This window comes from Pelodiscus sinensis, chromosome 1 (genome assembly GCF_049634645.1).
Source record: "Pelodiscus sinensis isolate JC-2024 chromosome 1, ASM4963464v1, whole genome shotgun sequence".
NCBI lineage: Eukaryota > Metazoa > Chordata > Testudines > Trionychidae > Pelodiscus > Pelodiscus sinensis.
In genome coordinates, this window is record NC_134711.1 from 131,903,407 (window position 1) to 131,927,906 (window position 24,500).

Sequence of the window (24,500 nt, forward strand, 5' to 3'; positions counted from 1 at the left end):
AGGGGTCATAATTGGGCACTTAAATACAACAAAACAATTTTGCTGGAAAACTGTATGCAGTAATTGTTTAGCTCTAAGAAGGAGCTATGTATGACTGAATCTTCTTGTTACATCTAACTAAAAGATAAATTATCTCCTGTTGGAGTCCACATCCATTTACAAGGTATTATGATTTCTTAAATCTCCCTTTTAGGTAAACAGAGTCATACAACATGGTTTGGCAGCTGATGCCATATACCAACCTACCCTACTAGCTAATGCCTACCTCCACACACAAAATAGCGTGCCTGGATCTGCTCACAAATCTACACTCAGTTTACATATTCTACTTCCTATAGTCACGTGACAGATGTTTTCATTGCCGAGAGGATAGGGATTTCAAAGCCCTAACCTTTGTGACTGTGGAAAAGAGCATAAGTTTCTTGTACCTTGCGCCTCCATGTTTACAAGGTTCACTCTCCGCTGCTTCACAAAGCTTAGGAATTGTTACAGTCCTGACTTGCAGAGCCATTACTCTTTAGCTACAGATTCCAGTTCTGAAAAAATCCTGCTTGAATCTCTTTTGTGAGCTGTTGCATTTAGCACAGGGAGTGGGAAGGTATGAATACCTGTCCCTATCATCCTCTAGGGGACTCAGAACAACTTAGGGATTGGGTTTTTTTCCCTGCTGCACTAACAAGGAAGTGAGCCATTTAGCCATCTTTTAGTAGCAAGACCCAGAGGAAGTTCAGGTTCATCAGATTGCCCTATTGAGTTCAGTGTGATTGCATAAGTGTTAAATGATAACACTGTTTGACTTTGGGTTCCCTACATTTACATTCTTGGTCTATGGCTCTACGCCATAATGGAGTGTCTTATTCTATATCAGAAACTCTAACAACTAGCAAGAAATGGAAACTGGACACCAAATCAGTCATGTGCATGTAATGGAAATATTAGATACACTAACCCAGAGCCATTGTTATAACTATAATTGGCCAAATAAATATTATAAGTATTCTGGAGAGGGAGAAAACACACCCTCACCTCCTCCAAACCCAATCATCACCTCCACCACCTGATTGATTTCCATTTGCTCCAAACAAATACATGACTAGAAAAAGGTCCCCAGGAACATGGATCACGCAAGACATTTTATATGAAAAAGAGTTTTCTCCAGAGAATTTCTGGCGTTGAGTATATTGGGATTTTTGACTAGTAATATCATTATAGTTTTAGCATTATAGTCTCCCTCCTACCCCATGTAGACATTCTTATTCTTATAAAAATACTTTTTTTCAATACAGTTTATACCACTGCCCAAGTGATATAAGATTAACAGAAAAAGGCACTCTTTCGCCAGAATAAGAGTGTCTGCCTGGGGGTTATACTTATATAACTACATTGATTTAAATTCAAACATTAGGATATACTAAAAAAAAAATCTAGATTAGGGAAGAGTAAGCATGGGGAAGATATGAAAAAAGGATTTGACAGAAATCTGTCACAATCTTAACTGTGGAATCACTGTTCTGATTTTGTAACAGCTAAACTGAACAACTTCATGATATGGATGGATTTCTCTAGAATGAAATGCTGGGGAGATCAGTGGTGTCTACAACTTCATTATCTGGCAAAGAAAGTAAACAGTATGTTTAATTCAATTCACAGATGGCACTAGATTCAGGTGTTCCCATCCTAGCTGAATGGTAGGTAGTGAACATTCCTGCTTTTAAATCAGGCAACAAGTGAAGGCATGAGCTCTAAAATTCCATTTGCCCTTGCGCTGAATGCTACTGAAGAATAAGGAGGTCCTACATTTTAAATAAAGAGGGTGAGTCGCTGCTGGAATGTGCTTCTGACAGATGTTTTGTGTTTAGGAGGAGGGTTATAATCTAGCTTTTTAAAATGTGCTTTTTCAATTTTAGGAAATTCCAGTTTGATTAACAGTTAAGTATTTTATGGGGGGTGGGAGGGGAGAGAAATTGAAGCAGGGCATGCTCTTTCATCTCCATCTCAGGAGGTACTTGCTTGCTTCAGAATCTTTTCTTCCTCCCCACTGTTGGATGATGGCACAGGGTAGCTGGTCCCAGAGAGTAGGAAAGTCTAGTGCCTCAGTTTCAGAGCAGGTGGGCCCAACTTAGCCAAGAGGCCGGGGATATAAAGACCTGGGGATATAAAGGCCTGTCAAAGGGCAGGTAGAAAGGGAATAACTGGCTTTGCCTAGGGATAGATACCACAGAGGAACTGAGCTAATTCTGGTGAAGTCTCCCTGGAATAAGGAGGGCAGAGCCCTGGGGCCTGTTCCAGAAAGGGAACAGAACTGGTTGAATGAAAACTGTCTGCAAGAAGGGAGCTGACTGGAACTGAGAAGTTGCAACAACCAGGGTTACCAGAGGCCCTCTTGGAGGGAAAACTGTGACGTGACTAAGGGTGAGCTCTGATATATGCTTATATTTAGAGAAATAAACCTGTTTAAAGATTGATCATGGCAATGTTTGTTAATGAGTTGATTACGGGCACTTGGATTGGCCTCTGATTCAAGGGGTGAATGAGATGGAGCTGGGGTATTAGTGAAGACGGGAAGAGAGGCAGAATACCACAGAGTGACCATCAGTCACAGTGAGGGAGGGGGTTGCTCAGGTAGCAGCTACAGTATCACGGCTGGCAATACTAACATAGGGACACATTTGGTAAAATGGTCCTGCACAGTTGATACTCAAGCTCCCACTGCCACTAGCACCTGTGGAGCTACACTAAGCCAAAACAGCATTTTCAGTGTGTTCTTTGTCACCTGGCATCATTCAGCAGTTAGGATCACACTTCTCCCCTCCCCTTTTTTTAAAGTTTTAGAAACCTGGGACACAGTTACTGTGTTGTAACTGGGATCCATAACAGTCATAAATGCAGTATAAAAAGTCCTAAAGAAAGGATGCTGCTTGAAATGGAAAACTGTAAGGTCTAAATGATTTGAGTTTACCTTCTCTATGTAGCCTAAGAAAGTTACTATGTAATATACTGTATAATTTTCAAAACCTGGTAGTGCAACTGAATATTTACAGTGATTTTTTTCCAGTATTAACATAGCCCTGCTCCACTTGAAATCAAAGAAAATTGTACCACTACCTTTAGAGTTAAGACAAGGCAGAACACATTTGACAATTCCCCCCTTAGCATATCATTTCTACATTACAGAATTTCCTTCTATTATCTTTATAAAAAACCATATTAAAATATCTAAGGAATTTATTTTTAAAAGGCTCATTGAGCTTTGAAGTGATTTTTCTCCAGAGTCATTCCTGAGGAAGACTAAAATGAAACATGATAGTATCCCTAGTTATTGGTCTTAATCTGGGAGGCAAAATGGCTGGTTTTATATTCTAGGATTTCCCAAAGACAATCCAGATGGTGACCCACCGGATGAAAGTAACAGTCCGTCATACAGATGGACACACTTACAAAACCAGCAAACGATTAAAAAAAATAAAAATAAAAAGCAGGCTTGTATCACTCTGAAAGAGTAAATTAGATAGGAATGTACTATGTGGTTTGGGGGCATATAATTGTATGTAGATCTTAGCAGAATTTTCAGATGAAATTTGGCAGTTTCATATTTGAATAAACATTCATACATTCACAGTTAAATGTATGTATGACATTTATTCATCAAATTGCATCATTTGTGTTAAGCGCATGCTTTAAAGGCGCAAGGTTTGATTCTGATCTCACTCTGATCTGACTAAGGAGTAACACCATTGAAGTCAGAAGGGTTACACTAGTCCAAGTGAGATTAGAATGAAGCCCAATGAAGTTAGTTATCTCCTAACTTAGGCCATAATATATTCCTATGATGAAAGAAGATAAAAGGGACCCTTACCCTTTAGACTTTGGTGCCTATACTCCTGAAATGCTGTTTCAATTCTAGAAGTCTACCTGCATTACCAAAAAGTAGTAGCTACTCTAGACAGAATGAAAAGAACAATAGATAAGTAGAGATTAAAATAACTAAATCTATACAGAGGGGTTGTACATATATTTAAACGACTTTAGCAAAAGGCTATGAATGGTCCTTGCATGGGGTGGAAAGAGAGAGGATACCATGAATTTTTACTTCTCTACAAATCTTGCTCAAGGATCAAGTACACTTTGAGGAGCATAGAGACCTCCTGCCTCAATGGGGGGAGGAGAGAAGCAGGCTGTTGTACCCTAAATAAAATGCAATGTATGAACTGCTTGTAACCGCAGGGAGTAGCAATGAGCTCCATGTGAAACTCCATATGCAGTTTCACACAGCCATTTACACAAGGAAATGCCTTGAAAGCACAGTCTGACCTTGTCTAGTCTAGTCTTGAGCCTGGTCTACATCTGAAAATTACATTGGCCTAGTTATGTTGCTCAGGGCTGGGGGCAAGAGGGGTGGAGTAATATATGTAAGTCAACCTAATCCCTGATGTAAACACAGACAGATCAATACAAGTATTTTGTTTACTTTGCTACCAGCTCTCTGGGAAGTGGATTAACTATACTGACTGAAAAAAGCAAACCCATGGGTAGTATCTACACCACAGTGGCACAGCTGCAACACCGTACTTGGGTCACTGTAGTATAGCCACACTCTTGGCAAGATCTACTAGATCTGACTGTGAAACATATTCCAAGACATTATCAGGCAAATCCAAAGTCGTCTTCATCATTAGGAGACACAGCAAAGCCTTCCTCTTGAAAAAGACTTTTCTGACAGAAGGATGATACCTCTGATACTGACACATCTTTCCCAAACACCTCTGCCATCCTCCCACCCTCTTAAAAATGTTAATAATTCAATAAATCCACAAAACAAATTTAATTGATCCCTAAAACACTAGCCAAACAGAGGTTTTGTCCCCAAAAGAGAAAAGTTTGGAGTCTCCATGAAGTCTACTGTGGACTCAGCTATTTTTATTGACTTTACATAGAAGATACAAATTCACCACAGGAATAGTCATATAATGCTCTGACATATTTAAGTGGATAAGAGACTGTAGAATAGTTTGTAGATTGATGGGTATCCCCTTCCTTATTGCTTGATCCTCTCCACTTCCTCACCTCCACATCTGAACTCCTTCTGCTCCTGGGATAGGAACTGCAGCCCCTGATGCAAAGCTTGCTTGACCACAAGACAAAGGTTGGAGGCAGCCCCAGCCGAACAAAAGTTGCCATGGGCAGATGACCTGATACCTTTCACCTCACACATACCTGCAGTAACTAGACTTTTGGTGTCTGGTCAGTACATCTGTCTGGACCCTCTACAGGTCCCATAGTGGCCAGTCTTTCAGGTAGAAAACTGGACATCTGGCAACCTTATACATCACACCCTGCATGATCAGAGGCAGTCAGGACCCCTTTCTGGAATGCACAGTCCTAACACCATATTGCTCTTCTACTTCCTCCACACGCCTCCCTTTTCCCATCACAACTCAAAGTCCTTTGATCAGGCAAAGGGAGGACTTCTTTGAAATGCTGCTGCAGATGGCCCAAAGAATTCTGGGATATGTTCAGGAGCTAAAGGCATAACTGAACAAAATCGGGAACTGAACGCAACCCATTCATTGGCAGAACCATTAACAGATATACTGTCTCAGTGGATGAGATTTTTAAAAGCATTAGTTTAACTCCTCTCACTGATGACAACAATAGTAAAACTTCCACTGACTTCAGTGGGAGCAGAGTTAGGCCAATGATGAGTGTTTTTGAAAATTCCATCCTATATTTGCTGAAACCTAAGACCATCAGGTTCCCAAATTTGGTAGAATCCTCCTTCTTTTATGTAATGCTACTTTTTTTATTTTATACAAGTTTTTATGATGCAGTCCCTGGAGGATCTGTATGGACCTCATAAATCTTAGCAACTCTGAAACTCTCATATGCTTAACTACATTATGAAGTTTTATTTTTCATACTCTTAACAAATCAAAATATTTATTTTCTTACTTTGAAAATAAGTTTTCTTCTCTATAACAATGGGAGAACTCTAAGTATGACCAATAAATATTATTAATCAAAAGAGAATCCTGAGTAACACATGCATTTTTTAATGATCTGGAAGAGTAATTGTAATTCATTATTTTTTGTACATTATTGTTCCATTTCAGTTTTCTGGAGCTTCGAGATGAAAACTGTTAATTTCCCCAGGACTATGCTTCACTGCTACTCTTTCAGATAGCTATTTAAGAGTGTTTTTTTCTCTTATGTAATCTCTACTACAGTGGTTGAAGTGTTGCTTCCCAGCATCTTGATAAATTTACACAGGCTATTTTCCCTTTTGAAACAGAATATATAAATTGATCCCAATAATTCCTTATACTGCTCAGTATAAGTTAGCTAGTTAGAAGTGTCTCAGCAGACATAGGTGTTCAGAAGTGACTGGAATGAATGCATAGTGCAGGGGTTTCTTGAATGTTTTCAGGAAGGGAATGCTATGCATAGGTGACAGCATGGAAATGCCCAGGAAAACTTGAGAGAAACTTGTGCGAGGAGATGACAAATAGCAAGATGAAGCTTGCATGAGTGGCAAAGTTATTCAGAGCTTTGAAAGCAATAAGAAGCTTGACCTTGACGCAGTGGAGAAATTCAAAGAATAACTATGTCACCAAATGAAGACTTTTTTTGTGGCAGTGCTCATATGGACTAGAGAGGCAAGGAAAGTGTCAGGAGACCCAAAGAAGGGGAAATGAAAGTGATAAAATACATTTTTTCCCCAATTACACACAGTCACCTGCCCTCGATCCTTACTGTTCAAACACAGGTGTATTATCTAGCCTCCAAAATGCACATGGATTGAAAAATGGATGAAAGATAGTAAACCAAGAGCAATGATAAACAGTGTTTATCAAGGTAAGAAAGGTGTCTGGTGGGGTACCGCATGGATTGTCAGGGTTAGACCTGTTTTTGTTTTATAATGTCTGTAAATGATTTGGAAGAAGTATAGCACATAGTTCAATGTACAGATCATACTAAGCTGAGATGTGTGGCAAACACCATGAGACAGGGAAATAATACAATGGAGCCTACAGAGATTAGAAAACACAAAATTCAGAATGGAAATATCCAAGTTCATACATCTGGGGAAAATTAATGTGAAGCACAAGGATAAAATGTGAGGGAGAAAGCTAGAAAGCAGTAATGCTGAAAGAGACCTAGGCATGAAATGGAACAGTAAATTAGATATGAATTTCCAGTGTGATGTGGGAATATTAAAAAAAATAAAATGTGTTTAATAGTGACCCACAAAAGCAACATGTCATGGAACAAAGAATTGAAAAGTCCATTTCTGGCATTCATGGAATACCGCCCTTTATTTTGGGCACCTCAGTGCCAGAAAGATGGGGATAAATTGGAGGGACTTCAGAGAAGAGTAACAAGAATGATTTAAAAGTTGGAAGGAATGACTTGTAAGGAAACATTAAATATTTACTGTATAACATAGCCAAACAATGACTAAGTGGAAACAGCTAAGGGAGATAACTGGGCACAAGTATTTGAAAATTGTAAACACCAGTAAGGGACAGGAGGTGTTTATCATTAAGGAAAGTTTAATTAGAAGGACAAGCAAATGTAAACTGAATCAGAAAATTCCATACACTAAGTTTTAGGTTGTGGAATTGACTCTGAATTGCAGTGCTGGAAAGTAATTTAAAACATGACTGTACAAGAGTACTTGAGAATACAGTGCTATATCGTCAAAAGGAGATCCAGAAGGTCAACTTAGTATGTCTTTTCTATAATCACAGGTACAAGCTCCTAATAAACCTACCCTGCACAACTAAATGCTGGACATCTATAATGCAATAAGGCCATTTTTACTTCCAGGCCCATATGCACGGGGGGAGGAAGGGGTATGCCTAGGGTGCAAAAGCACCTCCCATGGTCCTCCAAGTAAGCATGCTCCAGCTGGCCAGGGGAAGGCAGGAGCAGTGCGCTGCCTGAGCCTCCCTCCCCCATGCTCTGGCTGGACGGGGGAAGGCTGGGGCCGATTTCCTGGCTTACTTGGGAGAGATGGGGGGGTGTTCACACCCTTGTGGTTGACATTTACAATAAAAGCATCCCCCCCCCACAGAAATTCCTGCATATCGGCCTGACTTCTCTATATAAACACACAACCATTCCTTCATAACCACACTCTTTGCAAGTTAAGCGCCACATAGGGTGAGATTTACATTAGTTTAGAAGGTGTTACTGGGCAGTGCTGCCTGCTTCTTAGGGCTCCAGTATCCTCCAGTTAGCTCTTGTATGCAGTGTGTTCCACAGGATGAAACAAAACAAACAGGCATGCACTTAGATTTTTCCAAAATATGTCTGAAGCATTTCTTCTGCCCTTCTTCTTTGGGTGCATCTTTCTTGGCTCAGCAGGCTATAAAGTATTATTTGATTTTTAATTTTCATCAGGCCTATTAGTGATATGGCCTGTGTGTCTCATTTTTAAGCTGCCAAGGTTATCAAAGACATCAGTGTCTGGTGATCCTGTAGTATATCCTAAAAAGAGCACTTTGGGAGCATTGATTTAATATAGCCAATAGATTTATGAGCCATTGTTATGAGGCCCATATTTCATAGCTGCAAAAACAGGAGAATAAAAATCCGATCTTGGTTTGGAGCTGAATCTTTATGCATTCCAAATCCTGCCTATCAACAGATCAAAGGCCTTGTGAATGACTATCATCCATGAGGTAAATGACTACAATCTGTACCAGAGGATTCTATCTTTGGGCTTACGTATACATGAAGTTATTCTGGAATAGTAATTGTTTAAATGCACACCCTGCATTAATCCAAATTTTCTTAGTGTAGACAAGCCCTTCTGAGTAAGTCTATGATAGGGTTGGGTTCTTTGTTTGTTTGCTTTTTTTCTGTTCTAATTTGAGTTAATTGCCAATTATCTTGAGTTAACTATGAGCTTTGGGAATGCTAATGTAGACACTCCACAAAACCTGTGGTTTAACCTAGGGCTCTGCCTAGGAACAAATATTAGTGGATTGTCCAACATAAGTTACAAGTACAAAATCTCTAATTTAGACAAACTTACTAAAGGAACTTACTGTTCAAAGTATCAGAGGGGTAGCCGTGTTAGTCTGCATCTGACGAAGTGGGTCTTTGCCCACGAAAGCTTATGCTCCTACACTTCAGTTAGTCTATAAGGTGCCACAGGACTCCTCATCGCTTTTACTGTTCAAAGGATGTGAATGACCAACTGAGCACTGGCATATTATTGCTGTCTTAAGGCAATGGTTAGACCAAAGCACTTAACTACAGCACAGAAATTGTTTATAGTGCTTTGAAGATTGCCTTGTTCTGGAAGCCCATGAGATGAACTGCCATCTCTTTCTAGAACCCTGAGATGGGATTGATCGGTTGTATCCACAAGACATCACCTTATAGCAGACAACTATATATACCCACATCCATCTGTACATATCAACATTGATGTGGGACTCCACCGGGCACAACCTCCAGTCCCATGCTATAGAGCAGACTGGGAAACACAAGGGGAATCGTGGGGGAAGAAGGGTACAAGGACTCCCTTTGGGACATCACATGCTCCAAAAGAACTCAAAGGAGTAGGGAGGAGGCAGCACACTGGCCCCATCCTGTACTGCAGTGACCCACATTGCAGGTTAGTTACATCAATGGAAGTAGGTTGTGCTACATGAATGGATAGTGCCACCTTCATAGTCTTTCCCCAGGCACAATCTTTCTTTGGGGCTTCTCACTGGGCATACAGCTCCATACGAGAGGCAGCATACACAAGGCTGTGTATCACACAATCTAGCTTTAATACATTCCTTTCAATACACAACTAATTCTCAACCCCTCATCTAACCCTATCACACAACTCTTCACACAGTAACCGTACTCACCCCCCCCCACATACACACACCTACCTAATCCCACATCCTGCACTACCACACACCACAGTCCTTGTAATCCACATATGCCTGTTGCCACCAGCAACTATTCCAGCAACTTGTCTCTCCTCTCACCTTGACAGACAGGAAAACACAACCCCTACTCCTCATAGACACAGATGTCCTCATAGACAAGACTTTCTTCCACCCTTTGCAAATATAGATTTCAATAGCTTTGTTGTCATGGCTGTGTATGAAGTTTGCCAAAGTTTATACTTATCCCCGTGCTCTTGCCCTTAAACTCCCACACCTTCCTGTATGCCCCTGAAACTTGAACACCATTTGAACCCCTGGAACCAATATGCTTTCTGGTAGACTTATGGATATGTTTGCTGCCGTTTGTTTTTTAAATTATGGAATATAGAGTAGGAGCTTTGATATAAGTAAGGGTAATATTGTGGGATTGTTTGGACTAAGTTATGGGCTCAGCACGCTTGTAGTCATTCTTATTTCATCTGGCAATGAGTTCCATAGTCTTGGCACAGCTCCTGGGGAGTGTTTGTCTCCTGTGGTCATGAGTCTCCCTCTATTGGCCAAGTGCTTCCTTGTTCCACTGGGCTGTAACAATCATGAGCGCTTGTGATCACACACAGAGCAAGATGGTCTGTCAGGTAGCTAGGCCCAGGTCCAAGCATGGATTTGAAAAGCCAAGAAAAAGTCCTGATTTGGACTCTCTATTCAATGGGCAATCAGTGTAGACAGTGCTGAATCATGACGATTTTTCCTGGCATGCTTTGCTGCTGCCCAGGTGGGCTTGCTGAACCCTGAAGTGACTAGGATTTTTGCAGAGCCCAGGGATTCCTGGTGATAGCAAGCCAAATCCGTATGACTTCAGTACTAGCTAAGATCGTGGCCCACAGAAGTGCAGTATTCAAGCTGCGGTGTTCTGTTGAAGCAGTAGCCCATCTTTGCCTGATCATAGCAGACTCAATTTTCAAATCAGCTGCAGATGGAAGTGAGCAGCATTTTTCCCTGTGGTTATATCTGGGTATCCTGTAGGGCAGTGCCTGAGAGGACTCTAAGGCTGTGCAGCAATTTAACCCTCTGAGAACACATGCTATCAATGGATAGGATTGTTATGGGGAAAAAAACATCCGCAGCATTTCCTTCTTGCCTTTAGCATCGCCTCGGTCTTCAACTTCAGCCAGATGTTCTTCATTCAGATACACTGAGGTGATGCTCTTCACCTTTGCAATTTACCTCTTTTATCTTCCCTCACTTCCCTGCTCTACATATATACTTTCCCACTGCTATTCCTATCCAGAAGCTCATAATACATTCCACCCTCTCTCCACTTGCATACCAGCCCAGATGGCAGGATAGCCATTTCTTCTTACTCCCTCTCTTTCTAAGCCCAAGCAAATACCTAGACTGCTCCTCAGACCCCTGATTCAACACAACCTCACCCCACATTCAGACTTGTTGCAACCCCATCACATGTTACTCTCCCAATAGCCTCTTCAACACACATCTTACCATACACATACAGCATTGAACACACACTCTTAACACTTTCCCAGACACAAACCCCTCAGTGACCACACTTACACATGGTTCAGCTACCCCTACCTGTCCCCAAATTCTCTGTCCCAACAGCCACCAGCATAGATTTCCCTCTAAAACTTCCTTTTCAATAACCTAAACGCTCCCATCTGCACAATCCCCAGGTGCTCACCCACCCCAAATCACTCCACAAACAGTATCTACATCTTCCAATCCTCATCAACTGTGTCCACTTGCAAAAGAATATATCTACCCTTCCCATACCTACCCCTACCCCACACACCCAATACTTGCTGACTTGCATGCATATGTAAGCTCCCCCACCCTTACACAACTTCCTCTATGCCTACAGCCATACTCCTACACTACAGCCTACAGCCTACTGCTATACTCCTCCGTATAGCCAGCCCTCCCACTGCCTCTGCTTCCTACACCTGACAGCAGCCCACCTCCATAGGGCCTATACATAAGTATAGCCCATTTCTCTACTAACATGCTGCCATTCCCTATCCCTCACATCTCTTTCCCTCACCCACCCTTTCTCACACCACACCCACATCTTATACCTCAACCCCCCTTCATACAATCTCGCTCCTTTTACCCAGTCCTGAATTCATACTGACTTCCCCCAATACATACAACTTTAAAGCCATCCCTTTCATCACACTTTGCTCCCATATACCTGACATTCCCCCATACCACATACTTTTCCCCCGCATATGTTCCTTACCTCTCCCCTCTCCACACATGCATCTTTTTCCTCTTCTGTCCAAGCCCCTTATGCATCTAATACCCACATTTCACTCCTTGCACACCCAGGACTTTCTACTGCGCTTTGCTTTCCCTCCTCCCTCAACGTTTCTCATTTCCACACCCCATCTCTCCTCTCAAACTATGCCTTGGCTTTGTGCACCTCACTTGCCCTTCACATGAATCCCACACATCCCCTCACCTACAGCTGCTTTACATCCCTTCGCCTCCTGTCCTATATACACATTCCTCATCCACACTTCATCTTTATCCTCTCTTCACATTTCATCTCGCCCACATAATCCCCATTAGCTCACACCCCTTTTATTCCCACTTACACCTATTAGCCCATCCCTACACCTCCCCCACCACCACACACTAAAACTTCTCCTGGCTTCACCAGCCTCCGGACCTCCCTCCCCACACACCTCTTCAGTTCCCTTCCTCTTCCCCCATCATTCACACCATTTCCACGCCACTCCAACTCAACTCCCTGAGGTGCTTTCTCCTTTCACAGGGTCTCCCTCTTCCATACATAGACACCTTCCCCACAGATGTGGGCTCCTGCCTGACAGTACCCTATGCCCTCACTTACCCCACTTACCCCAGGCAGGCCTTAGCTACCTATCCTCCCCAAACATACAGCCTGGTGCCTTTCTTCTCCTCCATCCACAGGTACTGTAGCAGAGGCATGAGACCTCCCATCTCTCCTCCCACTCTCCTATGTCAAATGTACAGATCATAACAACTTCACACTCCCAAACCCTGCCCCCAGCCCTCATCCTTTCTCCTCTCACTCCCATGTGCTTACTTCCCTTTAAGGTCTCCCTAACATGCCCCTGACTTCCATCCACCCATATTCACAGCCAAACCCACCTTGCATCCCTCATCTGTCATCTGCACCAGCCACACAGCCCTTCCTCTCCTGGCACATCTCTTTCACCCCTTTACACACACACACACACACACACACACACACACACACACACACACACACACACCTTACCCCCTCCCTTTCACCCCTTTACACACACACACACACACACACACACACACACACACACACACACCCCACTTACCCCCTCCCTTTCACCCCTTTACACACACATCACTTAACCCCTCCCCCCAGCAGCCCCTCCATCCCTAACTCAGCATTAGCAGCCTACCAGGCCACGCACCCCACCCCTAGCCCCGCTGATACACCCACCCGCTGCGTCCTTACACACCCCTCCGCACGTTCCCAGCCAGCCTGCTTCCCTCCTCCTCGCATTCCCAGCGCCCCTACTCCTGACACGTGTGTATTCGGGCCCAGCCTGCGTCCCCCGGGCAGCCGGCCTCGCTCCTCACGCGCTCGCTTCGCCGCTGCCTTTGTGCCACACACGCGCGTGGGGGCTGGGCGCAGGTCGCGTTGCCACCTTTCCCAGCCTGTCCCCGTCCATCCTCTGACCCGCAGACGGAGCAGGCGCGGCTGACGCGGGGGTGGGGGGAAGCAGGGGCCTGCTGGCAGGGCCTTTCGGCAGGCGCAGCGGAGGGCGCGCTTCGCACCCCACTCGCGCGCCTCACGGGAGCCTGGCTGCGGAGCGGGCTTTCCCCGTGCGCTCGGGGAAACTGGCAGCCCGCGCCAACCGAGCGGAGCCCGGCTCGCCCATCCCTGCCTCTTCGCGCCGCAACCCACCGGCGCCGCAACCCACCGCTTTCGCAACACAGGAGCCACCGCATGTCCTCAGCTTTCTCTAGGCAGCGTGTACACTGGGCGAGAGACAACGCGCCTGCTTGTTTTCATGATCAGTGACGAGAGAACTGACCGGAAAAATCATTTCCATCAGAAAAATCATTCAGGGGCACCCCCCTTCCACTAACCATTGAGAACAGTTGAGTGCCCCCCCCCAAGGAACCCCTCGTTAGTAAGTGCCTCCCTAACACTTCGGTTCAGCTTCCCATTTCCCTCCGCGCGCCCGCCTGCTACGTTCCTAGAAGGCCCTTCTCAGTGTCAGAATAGGATCCGTGCATTACCCCACGCCAAACGAAAGCATCAGCTCACTCGGCCCCAGATGTGCAGATAATCCTTTGATCTCCAGTCGAGTCCCTTCCAGAAACTGTAGCGGTGAGGTCTGAAGGGACTGGAAGTAGCGTAGCTGGAAAGGTCAGCCGTAGGCTCGCAGGGTCTGGCGCAAGAAGAAGCGCCAGGGAAGTTAGTTACCTGAGGGAGGCGACAGGCATGGTCTGGAAACTGTGAATTCTCACTTTGCCTGTCATGGGCTCTAACTTTCCCTCCGGGAAAGTGTGCTGGAGCGGATTCTTGCCTCCCCTGCACAGGGTTTGCAGCTCTTTTGTTAGATATGACCGAAAGGGCCGCGTTCCCTCTGAAAACACACCCCCGAGTCTACTTTGCTTTTGCTGCTTGACTCGGATTCCTTTCGCACCTCACATTTCCCCCCTGCCTGTGATCTCCGCTGCCGAACAACGAGACAGGAGTCTTCAGACTAAAGCCAGGTCTGCGGGCGAGCGCACTGCCCCAGGTTCTGGAGATTGGGGCAGATCTACTGCTTTCAACAAGCCCCCCCCGTTGTGTTAAAGAACCCCTCTTTCCCTCCCCCCTTCACCAGCCTGCAGGTAAATGTCATATTTCCCTTACCGTGGCAGGAGTAACCATGGCATCCGTGTGAATGTTTCCAGGAAAGTCGACATGAAGAGAGAGGTTGATGTAAATATGTTCATTCAAAGTCCCCAAGTTGGTTTGCTTGGGCTGTGCAGAGTTGCTCTATGGGAGAGGAGCCTTAAACTCTGAGTCCCGTGAACATAATCTGCTCGATTATAACAAACCAGCTCAGCCAGATGGCTCTGTGCTCTGCGGATTAACCCCTTTATTGCCACACTCTGCCTTCCCTACCTACCCTGACGCAGCCTGGCTGGGAAAGCGAGCGAATGGGGCCCTTTCTGTTTTGCGAACGAACGTGCCCCCATAAAGGTATTTTCCCCCCCGGTGTGTTTTGAAGAAACACAATTTAAAAGCTCCGTTGATCATTTTATCCCCCTCCTGACAGGATCGCCTCCTATTACTAAGAACAGTGTCAGCAGCAGGGAACATTTGACAGAATTCCTTTGTTAAATCATAAACATCTCTTTCTAAATACGATTCTCAGAGGAGAAGCATTTTATAGCCCAAATGTCTGTGTGTTAGCACTGCAATGGTCCACCCTCTCTCCAGCGCGCACACACCCTGGTCAAACTGTCTACATATGTTACTATTCTTACCCACGGTCACAAGTCATGAAAGGGCACACAAAACAGGTGAAAAAGAAAAGCAGGAGGAAGTGCATTCTCATAAGCCCTTCTCCCCCCCCCCCTTTTATATTTAACTCTAAATGTGGTTGGATAGCATTTTTGTCAGCCACGTCCCGCCCCCCCCCCCCCCCCAGTTGGAAGCAACATTCGTTTGTAAGAAGAGAAGGGGGGGGGGATTCGTGACCAGATACTCCGCTCGTTTGGGTTTGTAGATTAGTCCATTAAGAAAAGGACCGGGGTGCCAAACCATGGAAAGTGCATCAGCCGATCATCTGGGACTGGTTTCCAAACTTTTTTTTTAAAGCGTGATCGGCTCACAACGATCGCTGATAATTTTAGCTGCGTGCCTCTAATACTCCCCTCTCTAAATTTACAGGCTTATGTCATCTCGCTTTTCTGTTTGATTCAAGTGCAATTGAGCAAGTCCTAACCAACACGAAGGGGGCACATACAGCGGTTTGTACGGCGCACGCACACCCTCTTCGGGGGCGGGAGGAGACATTTCCTCAGTTCAACGCGGTGTTCTCTATTATTTCCTTATTTAACCAAACTGGGTTCCTCCTTGTTTTGGATAGTGTGATCTCACCTCTCGTGCCCTCAGAGCATCTCTCTAACCCCCTTTTGAACAGCTGGAGGTTAGTCACGCACATTGAAGTGTTTTATTACGATCGTCAGGAAAATTACACCAGTGGGAACCTCTGTACTAGACACATTGTACCTGCCTTATCATCCTCACTGCCTGAGTTGATTGTCACATCTGAATGCCCAGGCTCAGAAGAAAACGTGCAATCTTCCACCGATGCCTCCTAAGAATGTTCTTCTAAAACGTGCTGCTCTGACAATCCATAGGTATCTTAAAGGCTGAGCAACTTTAAAGCGTTTTCTTCTTCACATTTGGCCTGTCTGCAGAGCTTCCATCAAGACTTTTTAAAAAAGAAAAGAAACTTTATAACGAAAAGGGGAGTCAGCTGTAAATTCTCTTCCCCCTCACACAGTGCAGTCAGACCTGCGTGCCTTTTTAATCTCCGGAAGAGCCAGCAATAGAAATCCTATCTTTCCTGTGGCAGGCAAAGGGTTAAGTTTCTGAAGACAGCCCAGAGCCGGGAACTTCGCTATTCCAGCCAGTCCAGCAAAAAGAAGGGGGAAACAAGTAGTCTACAAGTAAATGATTCTGCATAGAGGGGCTGGCTACCTCTGATGGGAGGTAAACCAACCAGAACCAAGCATTGTGCACAACTTGAGGGGTTTTGCTCCGTACTTGTGTCTGCGTGCCATCAACACGCCTTGTAATTTGAGATGTGACACCTTAATCTTGCCAAATATGTGTGCTCTTTAAAAACCATTGTAGACAGACTATTTATTTTCTGAGTTAGAGAAAACAAAGATATGTTAATTACTTTCAGTTCCCCAAACATTCCCTTCAAGAATTCAAAAACAGCCCCTGAAATATTTTTTCTGTTCACTTCCACACTTGTTTATCTTCATTCTCCATTTTCACTATACTCTTTAGAGCTACAAGTGGCTCTTCTATAGTTGCTATGTAAAATTATTTTTACTACAGTCAGAGTAGAATGGTTTACTCATGAAAATGATTGATTCGTTTTAAAGGCAACCATCATGTCAGAGCACTGACATTATACTATTTTATTAAATAGACTCTCAGTTCAGTTCTTAACATAAAAATGAGGTTACACTGAAGACTTATACATATTACTCTGGACATGCAATAGAAAGTAATTATGCTATTTTGTGGTTTAACCTGTGTTGATCACTAAAACATTCATCTGATCATTTTAGGCCTTGGTAAGCCTTCAAACACAGACACTTAAAATATATGTATCTCTAGCTATTTACCTTGTGTATTACACAGTAAAACAGTATCAATGTTATGATATTCATGTACATATGAGATGCACTTTAGTAAATACAAGGATAGATAGAGTTAATCTTTCAGTAGGTTTACCTATATCTTGGGTGACAAAAGGGTGGAATTAGGGTTTGCCCATTAATTGTTAGCTTTTGCAATAGCGCCACTTTGTGGTTGAAAAACAGAATAGAAATGAAAAGATGTGGAAAGATCTGTCTTTGTATGTATGCTACATGCATTTCAGCAAGTTTGTGGTGTTTCCATGGTGGCATTGATACACACTGACAAAAACAAGCTGCAATGGAAATGTATTACAATACATTTAATGAACCATTTTATTAAAAGAGTTTTGATCCAAGAATAAATGAGAGAACAAAGAAATGGTATCTCCATATTTTTCACGCAGCTTTAATTTATTATTTTCTTTTACTAATCAACTAGTTTAAGTAAAAAATTACATTCAGGAGATTTCTTTCTTTCAAACAGCCTCATTACTTTGTGCTAGTTTTGAAAATATCTGAAGCAAGCAAGAGAGTAAAGGCTTTTTGTGGCATGAAAATGAGATTGGTTCTTTGAGATTTTTTTTTCAACTAGGAAAAATGGTGGCAGTAAGAAATTGGATTAGATTGTTTAAAATAAATACTAGATTTACTTTCAGCTACTGTAAGCTTATTGATGTGTTCACCGTCCACTCATACATAGGCTGAATATATAAGACACACGATGTGTCTACACTGAATTTTCGGCATTTGTCCCACCATTGCTTTAGCAGCATCCAGACTAGATTAAGAGGTTCTGAAAAACCTCACCTATGATATGTACAATAGATCAGATTCAGCACTACATACCAGATTTTTTAAAACAAAAACAGGTTAAGTGCTCACTCTGGTAAGAGTGGGGCTAAGCTGACACAATGCTAAAAAACACCCATGCCTTGAACTACTCTGAAAGAATACATCTATACAGCGTCATGTAGCTCGAAATAAGCTATGCAATTCGAGCTACGCAAATTGCATAGCTTATTTTGAGAAAGTCTATTTCAAAATTTAGCGCTGTGTAGATTCCGACAAGTCCCTTAATCCTTGTGGAATAAAGTTTACCGGGACATTGGAATAGCAAGCCCATTATTTTGAATAAATTTTGAAATAACGGGCATGTTGCTAAGCCATAGAAAATGCTATTTCAGCATACCAGACGTATCCCAAAATAGTGCCGTTGTCTAGACGTACCCATAGTGTATTTTGACCATATAGTCCAAACCATTCTTTCTCAGAACAACTCCTTAAATCAATGCATAGCTGGTTTTGTGGGGTCAGCCCTTAGCAAGTGCAAGTAAGGATGGGAACCTTTTACCCTTTAACTTAACAGAACTAATTATAAGGGTGAGGATTTCCAAGATCAAATTCTAAATTTGCTATTCATTTTAAAAGTAAAAATAATGGGTCACTCTGTGTCATGGCTTTCCTAATCAAACTTCCCTTCCTGTTAGTGAGGAGTTCTGCTTTAACAAAGGAAAAAAATGTAAGTGTCATGCATTACAGTTACACAGACAGTAGTTTTCATCCAAAGCTCTTAAATGCTTTACAAACTCCTGTTAAGCTTCACAACCATATGTAAAAATATGGGGGGTTGTTCCCTAGTGCTAACATGCAATCATCAGTCAAATGAGACTCAGCAGATCTTAAAAGTATTACGAAATATTACATGTCAGTCTAGAATAGTATAATATTTTGAGACCAAGTGACATTTTTGTCTGTGTGGACAAGTTCTTTAAGCTGCACATCTGAAGCTAAGAAACAGCTCAGTCAGAGAGAGACAATTGCAGAACCTCGGACTATGTCTACACAGCAGCATTATTTCAGAATAACTGATGTTATTCCTAAATAACAAGTAGCACGCCTACACAACAAGCTTTTATTTTGAAATAATGTCTAGCTGGAGGACTTCTTATTCTGACTCCTGTAACCCTCATTTCACAAGGAGTAACGGAAGTCAAAGGAAGAGTGTTCTTCCTTGGATTTCCTGCTGTGTGGACAGTGCCAAAAGCCAACATACACTATTTCAACTTAAGCTAAGCAGTTGACGTAGCTGAAGTTGGTCGCTTATTCCGACTTTAGACCTGCTGTGTAGACATATCCTCGTTGTTTATTGCTGTTATGATCAGTTTTGGAAAGTAATTGTCCCACAAGTAGTAGATATTGGAGTAATGCTTATATCTGCCCATGAGTGACTTTATTCAATCAGCTAAACAGAACCTGGAAGGTTATCAGTAATAATGCTACCTGTAGACTTCCTTATTTTCTGTTATAACATTATTGGAAGAAAACTATCTAATTAAAAGGGCAAGAAGAATTTAGGCAGGCAGAAGTATCTGTGTAATTTGGAATTTATACTTGTTTTAATGATCCAAAATAATCTAGAACACTCAGAATCTGATATTCCCTGCATCTTGCCTAAAAGATAGTACTTCCAGTAGCACAATATTCCCTAACACTGAGGCCTTGGCTTTAATGAATTTCAAAGGATTCCTCATTGAAATTCAACTGAAAATTTTGCTGAAATATGTATGACTTGATTTGCACAACTATAGTTGGGGATTGGATCAGCGCTGACTACATGCTACCTACTGATAAGCTACCTTTGGTAGTCCTGTGTACTGAAACACTAACACCACTTTCTGCTGTAAGTAGTTGGTCATTGGTGGTTTTACATACAGTGGCTGATCTGGCCCAGACCTGTTTAGATTATGAGATCTAATGGGATCCCACTATTTATGGTGGGAAAAGATAAGAGAATGAAATACAAATAATGGAATTTTAAGTTTAAGAACCTAAAAATAAGAAGCCAAAAAACTTTGCTAATGTGGCTTACATTGCATGAACAGTACATGCTTTTTTTTAAAAGGCATAAACAATCATCAACATGATTAGTCCACTTACATAATGTGCGAAATTTAATGTTGCTCCCAATTCAGGGAACTCTGTTATGATTTCCTGATATCGGTGTGTTTACATCTTCAGCTTTAATATTTAATTCATGTGGTGGTTGAGTTTGTAGGGGCACAGGAGAGAGAGAATAAAAATACATAATAAAACAGTATCACCAAAAACTGTGGCATTTAAATAGTTTTTGCAAGAAGCAGACAAGTAGGGGTAAAAGTGGAAATGCAGTTGGGAAATGGGAATTTTTCATAATCCATTCACTTTTGCACTGAATTATGTATGTTAGAGCAGACTGAATCTTGATCCTGAATATAGTCAATGCAGAATGTGTTTAATACATGGAGTCAGTCATTTGAAGTCAATGGCTATTGAATAACATACTTTGTAGTAAGTGTCAGAGGGGTAACCGTGTTAGTCTGAATCTGCAAGAGCGGCGAGGAGCACTTCGGTTAGTCTATACGGTGCCACAGGACCCCTTGCCGCATACACTTTGTAGTAAATGCTTGTAGGATCCAGTCCTTTAATTTTAATTGCATAGTTACACATTTTGCTGCTCTGCTGGCAGATTACTTGCTTTAGTTTCTGAATTCTACAAAAGCTTTCATGTGAAATTGTACCTGCCGGGAGAGAGACAGCATGCACAGTGCATGCAGTATGAATTTCAGAACTGAAAGATCTGCCACAACTACTGCATATACACAGACATATAATTTAAAATTATTATGGGCCAAATTCTACTCCCAGTGAAATAGTGGTCCCACGATTTGGCCCTATAATTTAAAAATTTCAAATTTAGCCATTATTCTAGACCTAGCCATAGATACTGATTCTACAAGTCCACCCAAATGCAAAACATACTGATTTCAAAAGGATGTCCATGGATAGAGGGTGTGCAGGAACTCTGCCCATAGCTGAAGATTAAGAATTTATTCATTTTTCAAGATATGATAGCAAAGGCCCTGATTCAGCAGGTACTGACCCATGAGCCCAACTTTATCACATAAAGTCAATGGGTTTGATCAAGTGCTTAAATTTAAGCACATGTCTAAGTACCTTGCCTTATTGGGGCTAAAAAATGGGAACCAATTAAATTGACAAGGTTTGTTTTGTTTTCCCCCAATTACTTCACGAAAAAACAGCTAAACCAATTTTCCCTCAAAATCCACCTCCGACACCCCCTCCCCCCAATTTCTTTGGATGGAGACCAAGCATATAAAACTTCAACTCAAACGGAAGCTTGTCAAAGAAAATTAGAAGAAATATGAAAGGACTCTTCTCAATCTGAATGATAATATTTTCTGCCATGGTTGCTAAAAAGTGATTGAAATTGCAAAGATTTATGGCTTAATTCTGATTTTTATGTGAAAAAGGAGACTACTAGAAAAAAGCCAGTATATTCTTCTTACTTATCCTCAAATGCCGATTGTGCTTGGTGCTGTACAAGATGAACTTCCTGCTAACTCAAAGTTTATAATCTCACTGTAACCCTGAACAATGGCCCTCTTTGTCCATGCTGATTACTGCTCTGTTAGTTGGTTGTGGCAGATCTTTGCTAAATATGGTCACTGTTTCAGCCACACTTATGACCACGTGAAGGCTTCTACTCACATGTTTTGTTGTCTGTCATGTGCCTCATTCCAGTCCTGCAGTCTAGCCATTTCTTTATCAAGCATAACAAGGACCAGAATAGTAACTGAGGTTAGTATCCTGTGAGGAAAGGAGAGGGAGAAACTATGTGATGTGTGGAGTGTTAGAGTGTTTATTACAACAAAACAGAGATGGTCTTATGTTGCTCACAAGTGGCAAAGCCTAATGCATGAGTCATATACATTTTCCCAAACAAATAACAATAGAGAACTTAATGGGGCCCCTCACACAGTCAAGCTGTAGGGTTATTATGCACATGTCAAGCTTTGTCTGACATTTGTCCATCTTAGAATTCCTCTACTTTTTTTCTCCTTCTCAAGTAGGACATTGGTTTATTTTACAAACAATGCCATGGGTTTGGAAATCGAGACCTGTATTATAAAGACAGGAATAAGTCCAGCAGTCCTTACTCATGTGAATTCCCATTGACATCAGTGGAAATAGCCATGTGAATATGAGTCAAAGGAGTGTGTCTTTAGTTTATATAACAGCATGAAATAAGGGACTATAGATGGTTTACCTGATAACACTTGTGCTTACTAGAAGACCCCTCATAGGAGTGCCCTGCCAGATTTTCCGGTTAGAACTGAAATATCTTGTAACATACAGTCTTCTTTTCAGTGCTTGCCCACACACTGACTTTTAGGTACATCACAGCGTAAGATAGGCTGTGCTTAGGCGGGGGAGGGAAACATGCAACATGCCTTTCCCTGCACAGAGAGAAAATGCTACATGCCATTGCTGCTACCATTCCTTCTCAAGTTTTCAGGACAATTTTCATGCTTCTTCCAACGTGTCTTCCTAAGGATGGTGTTCTGACTCAGCTAAAATGAACATCAAATGAATTCTTATTGTGTTATCCTTGGACTATTTTTCTCAAATAAAGTGATTTTTGCCTCTCCTCTCAATTACATCTGGTTTTCCACAAGAGTAACTCCATTAACTTCAGTGGAGTTACACTGTTCTAAAACTGAGGTAAGTGAACATTATTTTTTTTCTTTGTTACAGATGAAAAAAATGTGACTACGTACAATGCATTTGTGGAAACTGGGAGGTGAGAGGAAAAGTAAGGAGGGTGGCACAAATTCCACCAAAGGAAGGTACAAATCCATGTGAATGCTGGGATTTGCAAAAAGTTATGCTACAGATTTAGGTCAGTATAACATTGCTCAAGGGTGTGAAAAATCTTAATCCTCCCCCCAAACAACACTGTTTTACCCACACTATGTTGACAGGAGGGCTTTTCTTTTTCACATAACTACTGCTTCTCAAGGAGGTGGATTGCCTATGCCAATGGGAGAAGATCTCCTCTTGGCATAGGTAGCAGCTTCACTGAGCATTACACCAGCGCATTTGCTTTGGTAGGAGGTTCATTTGTTTCAGCATGAATATGGAAGATATTGTGCTCCGAGTCTCTTTCTGTATGCGCATAATTCTCCCAAACGTTCCTACATTTATGGCTCACTTTCATCTTGCAGAACTCATTAACTGAATACGCCTGCATGACCTACAGTAACTCATTCCTAAAAGGCTGCAGTGCCCCATGGCAGCCACCTTTCAATGTGCAGGTTGAAGCTAGTATCTCAGACTCCAAGAGATTTTCACCTGTGGTGCTATGCGTGTGTGGGGCCATATGTACCGGTTAGGATCAAGACCTTAATACATCACACACCCTTATAAGGGCCAGATTGTCCCTAGGTCTTAGATGGGAGAGCACAGTACTTTCAGTGGATGAAGGGTGGGACATCAGAAGCTTTCAAGAAGGAACAGGTTAGGGGCAGTTAACACCTGTCAGAGATGTAAAATCCTGTTTCATTGGCTAATTAGTTAAACATCTTATTTAACCAGTTAACTGATTAAAGGGGGATAAGCAGGGAGGGCCATGGCTGAGATGCCAGAGCAGCCCTCTGCTTACAGCAGGCCCAGGCTCCCCAGAGGCAGGGGCTGTTTCAGTCCAGCTGGAGCAGCCCCTGTCCATGCCCCCCCCCCCCCACCTCAGGACTGAAGCAGCTCCTTACCTACGGCATGCGGAGAGTTGAACCAGCCCTCACCAGTTAACCTTAACTGGTAAGCCACACCTGTTAACTGGTTAAACATTCACATCACTAGTCCTTGCATTTAGAGAAACACCAATTACTCCCTTCATGCTTATTAGCAGTACAAGCGATCCCAAAGGGAAGAGGGAGGAACCATAATTGGGCTTTACATGACTATCCTGTGTGTCCAGAATCCACATGTGACATGAAAACATGAGAGTTTGCATCTGTATTACCAAGTTAGTGTTAAGCACCTAGTGATGGGGTTTTCCATACAACTTCAGGATTTGAGTAGTTGCTTTTGATTTTATCATAATCCAGTAGAACTGGTTTAAAAAAATACCATTATTTTTTCTATGGTAAATTTAGGAAAAAAAACTCTTCAATTTTTTAAACAATTGCCAGTGTAAAGGGGCTTGTTTTTTGTTTACAAAACAGAAAATTGTTTGTTTTGCAGACTTGTCTTCATTTTAAAATGTGTGTTTAAAAAAAACCTTTTGGTTTAAAAAATACCAACATTGTTCAGATTCTGGTAAAAATGCTCAGTGTC

General features: G+C 42.4%; 1 protein-coding gene across 5 annotated transcripts in view; it reads right to left on the reverse strand.

The window, feature by feature from the left end:
• NTF3 (neurotrophin 3) overlaps nucleotides 1–16,642 on the reverse strand; it is a 68,394-nt gene extending 51,752 nt beyond the window's left edge. Inside the window, exons 1-2 of one of the 5 annotated variants that reach the window (XM_025187275.2) lie at nucleotides 14,809–15,464; nucleotides 14,187–14,338 (exon numbers count right to left, since the gene is read on the reverse strand). Coding sequence is in view for 1 of the 5 variants with exons in the window: in XM_006128149.3 (XP_006128211.1) it covers nucleotides 14,809–14,826 (18 nt within the window). In the remaining 4 variants the exon portion in view is untranslated. Of the gene's footprint in view, nucleotides 1–13,864; nucleotides 13,913–14,186; nucleotides 14,339–14,373; nucleotides 14,514–14,808; nucleotides 15,465–16,180 lie in introns of those variants that run through there. The other 4 variants (XM_075901678.1, XM_014576049.3, XM_025187276.2 and 1 more) reach the window with 4 other exon arrangements.
• Between the last annotated feature and the right edge of the window lie 7,858 nt (nucleotides 16,643–24,500).